At 34.1% G+C, this 5,230-nt stretch overlaps 1 protein-coding gene across 1 annotated transcript in view; it reads left to right on the forward strand.

Moving 5' to 3' along the window:
* Nucleotides 1-5,230, forward strand: part of LOC102859068 (zinc finger MYM-type protein 2-like) — a 77,314-nt gene that overhangs the window by 61,245 nt on the left and 10,839 nt on the right. The window contains exon 7 of the mRNA XM_006894094.1: nucleotides 719-931. Coding sequence (XP_006894156.1) covers nucleotides 719-931 — 213 coding nt within the window. The remainder of the gene's footprint in view (nucleotides 1-718; nucleotides 932-5,230) is intronic.

Here is a 5,230-nt window from a genome sequence, read left to right on the forward strand (position 1 = left end):
TACCATGGCCTGTATCAGGCGCACCTTAGTCTCCAGAGAGACACTGTTGCTCCTGAGTACTTTAGAGAGGTCCCTAACAGCAGGCTTTCCCATAGAATGAAGTAGGAAAAGTTAAAATAAGATACCTCTATTTTTCCTGAGGGTGGAAATACAGCACCACAGTATTTTGGTTTATTTAGGTCTACCAATTTATTTATTTAGAAAACCACATATGGCAGTACAAGGAAAATATAACAAAAACAATAAAAAACCTTGTTTAGAAATAGAGTAAGTGAAGGGACTATATTTTGATAATGTAACTCTTACTTGAAGTAGTTGCATTTGAATAAAGAATAAGAATTTTATTTATGCATACATTATTGAAACTGTATATGAATTCCTTTCTTCCCTTTTCTGGTGACATATTGTTTATTTATAATTTGTTGTTTATTTGTTAACATTTTTCAGTTTCTCTGTTTCTTTAGACTGATAGAAAAAACTAACCAAATCATATGTATTGGCAGTTGGTTTTTGCTTTAAGATGTTGCTACTGTGTTTTTTTGTTTGGTTCCCCCCCTTCCCTTTGCATATATGAAAGCAGTTCAGAGACTAATACAATGTGGGAACATGTTTCGCCAGAAAAATCTGTGAGGGTTCATTGTTGTGTTGAAAATCTTGTTATTTGCTTCTTGTGAAACTGACGTGATTTTTTCTTTTTTTTTTTATTATTGCCTTTTAGATTCGCCATGAAGTTAGCTTTAAAAATATGACTCACAAGCTGTGCAGTGACCACTGCTTTAATAGATACAGAATGGCAAATGGTTTAATAATGAATTGCTGTGAGCAGTGTGGAGAATATTTACCCAGCAAAGGCGCTGGAAATAATGTTCTGGTGATTGATGGTCAGCAAAAAAGATTTTGTTGTCAAAGTTGTGTCAGTGAATACAAACAGGTAATTCATGTCTGAAATAAGTATATTTTTTTTGAAAGTATTTTAAGGAAAGTACTTTAATAAACTTAACAGCTTAATTAAGTCCGATTTCGTATGAAATGTCATTTAATTTCATTATTATTTTTCTATTATGAAGACGACCCATCACAATAATTTTGAAATACATGTTTAAACAAAATCCATTTCCACTGAGTTGGTACTCATCATAGCTGACCTTTTATTCAAGTTTGCAAGGCTATAAATAAGAGGCCTAGAAGGAGACTGCCCATCTTTCTGAAAAGTGATGTATTTATTTTGAACCACCAGAGCAGCTCAGCCGTTGGGTTACCATCACAGTTCTCTCTGGATTATACTCCTAGAGCTTCTTGAAATATGTATAGATTATTACACATAAAGGTAGCTCTGGTGGCCTAATGGTAAGAATCTCCACTGCAGCCCTGAAGGCATGTGGTTCGAATACACCAGCTTCTCTGTGAGAAAGATGGGCAATCTCGTCTTGTGTGACTACTGCCACTGAAAACCCACTAGTTTCAGCTATTGAATTGGTTCCAACTCAATGGTACTCAACAACCCAACTAGAAATAAACTTAGGATTTTACAAATAAAGATTGATGCTTTCGGACTTGACTTTTTTTTTTTCAATTTTTTTTTTTTCGGACTTGACTTTTTTTTAAGGAAACATTAAAGAATTGCCACTAAGATTTTTCATACTGAAAGCTTAAGTTGGCATTGCTTAATTTACTCATTTGAAATTTACTGTCAGTTTAAATTTTAAGGACTTTAATAGTTGGCGTGTTTTTAAGTTTATGTACATGATTCAAAAGTAAAATACATAGAAGGAGAATTCCATTTCTGATTTTTATCCTCTACTCAGCCCCAATCTTTATAGATAATCATTTTCATTGGTACTATTTGTACTTCCTGTATTTTTTTTGTGTGTGTGGGGGAGGAAATTTATAATTTACTCTTATTTTTATTTTTGTCATATAAAAAATATAATAATGTATATACTACTCTTCTTCTACAGTGTTTTCTGGAAAACTGTCCCTATCAGTTAGTCAGCCTTACTTTATTTTTATGGTTACATAGTTAAATTTTTAGCAGTTATGTGAATTGACTGTTTATGTTTAACACATCTATTATTTATAATTAAATTATGAAAACTTAGAGTTGATTAAGTTATTAGAAACAGACAAAGATACTAAAAATATAATAGTACTATACTGGTCACTTCTGAGTGATTTTACTACTTTCTAGTATTTTTTTCATGGCTTTTTATTATTATTGATTGCTTTCATATGAAGAAAATGCTTAGTAATGTTCTATTTAAGTATCTGTCTTCCCAGTTCTTCTTCAGTGCTGCTTTGGTGCTTTGATTGCCAGGGGTGCAATCTTTTCCATGGGAAATACTACAAATTAGGGGGCTCCCTCTTCCCCTTAAGCTAGTAGTTAAACATTTACCATGCATAGCTGGAGAATTATTCAATCAATCCAGTGTTGTTGGCATTTACTTCTAGTAATTTTACTATTATAAATAATAGATGAGCAGTAACTTGCTCTGTGTACTTTGTATTTGTGATAGGTGGTGATGGTTGTTGGTTTCTGTCAAGTCAGATCTGTCTCATAGCTGATCCACCAGTGGGTTTTCAGAGGCAGTAAATCACATGAGAGAAGATTGGCCATCTTTCTCTTGTGTGCCTAGGAGTTAACAGTGCACCTTCTTACTGCTAGGCCGCCAGAGCTCTCTATGATTCAGAGTAGAATCATTGAAGTAGAATTGCTTGGCCAAAGATACAGAAATGAATATGCTATTTTGTTACGTATGATCCAATTCCTCTGTCATAGCACTACCATTTTACATTCCTTTCAGTGGCTCCACATTTTACTCAGCAGATAATATTAAAAAACATACAGAATTGATTGCTATAACTGTTATCACGCTCTAGTTTTAATTGGTATATTAGTAGGAATAATGATAATTAGCATGTTTCATAGCTTTTTGTTTCTGTTTATTTTCTATGAATTCTATCCATTTTTTTTTCTTTTTTAAAAAAATTACAAATGACGGTTGCACACACACTTGGACCTTGCTTAATGGAATTCATAGGAATCAAACTGACTACATCTGTAGAAACAAGTGATAGTAAAAATATCATCAGAACAAGGACAGATGCCCACTGTTGAATAGACGGTCAGTTGCTCATTTGCAAGTAGAAATTAAAGCTCAAGAAGGTGAAAGTCTATGAGAGCCAAAATACGTCCATGAGCATGTCTCAACTGAATTTAGAAATCATCTTAAGAATAGATATGATACACTGAACACTAACAATTAGAGACCACATGAAATGTGGGATAAAAATCAATGACAGTCATCAATGGGGAAAAAGGTCATTGAAAAGGAAAGAAAAAGGCCAAAATAGCTATCAGAAGAGACTTGGAAATGTGCTATACAAAGAATGTATAGAGATTAAAGTCAAAGGCAGAAATGAGAAGAGTAGAACAGAACATTTTTAAGGCAGCTTAAGAATACAAGGCAAAGTATAATAAAATATGCAAAACCTTGTAGTTAAAAAATCAAAATAGAAGAAAACACCCAGAATTTCTCAAACTAAAATAACTGAAGAATAAAATTCAAAACTTGAGTTGCAATACTGAACATTTTTTAAAATTAATTTTAATGGAAGTTTACAGAGACTTAGGGTTTCCAGTCATTCATTGTTTCACTTTTCTCCCTACCTCCCCCTCCCCCCAATTCACTCTTCTTGAAACGAAAAAGAAAACCTCTTTTATTGTTATGCAGTTCCCCCCTGCCCCAAATCCACTCCACTATGCAGCCTTCACTCTGGACTTCTTTAATGACAAGAATACCCATTCATATATCCCTTATAAACAGTTCTCTCTCTTATCTGTTTCAATGCAACGTACAACATTCCTCCCTTCCTTTTCTGTCTTCTCTCAACCCCAATGTCAGTCCCATTTTACAGCAGTGGTCCTATGCAATATTTGTCCTTTTGTGACTGAGATGTTTCACTCAGCATAATGTCTTTCAGGGTCATCCATTTTGCACAATATTTTAGGAGTTCCTTGTTTTTCAGTGCTACATAGTATTCCATTGTGTGAACATACCAGAGCTTCTCTCTCCATTTGTTGATGGGCACTTGGGTTGTTTCCAGCTCTTTGCTATTGTGAACAAAGCCACAGTAAACATGGGTGTGCATATATCTGCTTGGGTGGCTGTTATGGATTCTTTAGAGTAGATTCCCAGTAGTGGAATTGCTGGGTCAAATGATATTTCTATTTGCAACATTTTGACAAAGTGCCATACAGCCTTCCATAGTGGTTGCACCATTTTACACTCCCACCAACAGTGATTAAGGGTTCCAGTTTGCTGTTCTTATTGGATGAGATGATACCTCATAGTTGTTTTGATTTGCATCTCTCTTAGAGCTGTGAACGTTTCTTCATGTGTGTGTTTGCCATCTGAATGTCATCTTTGGTGAAGTGTCTGTTTATATCCTGTGCCCATTTTTAAATTGGGTTATTTACCTTTATCTTGGCTGTGGTGCTAATACTGAACAGTTTTATGGGGAAACTATTAAATGACACATATGGCATCAAAAGAGAAGAGGTGGAATACACAGAGTGACTGTATCGGAAAAGGATTTTCTGTGAAACGTTTTGTGGTTCGAGTCTAATCAACAGCTTGTAGGTGAAAGTTATAGTGGTTCGTGTGTTTGATCATAGCCATTGAAAAGCATACGTGCAGTTTGCTAAGGAAAGTATGAGTTACCAGTTGTGAAAAGTGACTCACTCAATGGCTTTGATTATTTTCAAGTAACTACCATTTTTCCACTGATACAGTAAGTAAAATGGGTCTATAATTTGTTTCTCTCCTCTCCTTGATTTCATGACTTTTTAAGTATCAGTGTAATTTATAAAAATAAGTAGAAAGATTAATAAGGTAAAATAATGTGGTCAGATGACATTAAATATAAAACAGAACTGGAGAAAGTAGATCAAAGGAATGTTAACAAAAGCAATAACGATAACAAATTAATGACCTATTAAATACAATGCTGCTTTTTTAAAAATCACTTTTTCTTAACTAGTCAAACCAATTTTTATAGTACAGTTGGCCCTTTTGAATCTGATGGTTTTATATCTGTATATATCTATACAGATATATATCTATATAGATATGTAGATATTTATCTTGGCACCAGCAGTCAGGAAATCAAAAAGCGTATCGTGATGGGTAAGTCTGCTGTTAGGGACCTCTCTAAAGTACTCAGGAGCAAC

Source organism: Elephantulus edwardii, unplaced genomic scaffold (assembly GCF_000299155.1).
Source record: "Elephantulus edwardii isolate Elephantulus edwardi_28Jun2011 unplaced genomic scaffold, EleEdw1.0 scaffold00135, whole genome shotgun sequence".
NCBI classification, from domain to species: domain Eukaryota; kingdom Metazoa; phylum Chordata; class Mammalia; order Macroscelidea; family Macroscelididae; genus Elephantulus; species Elephantulus edwardii.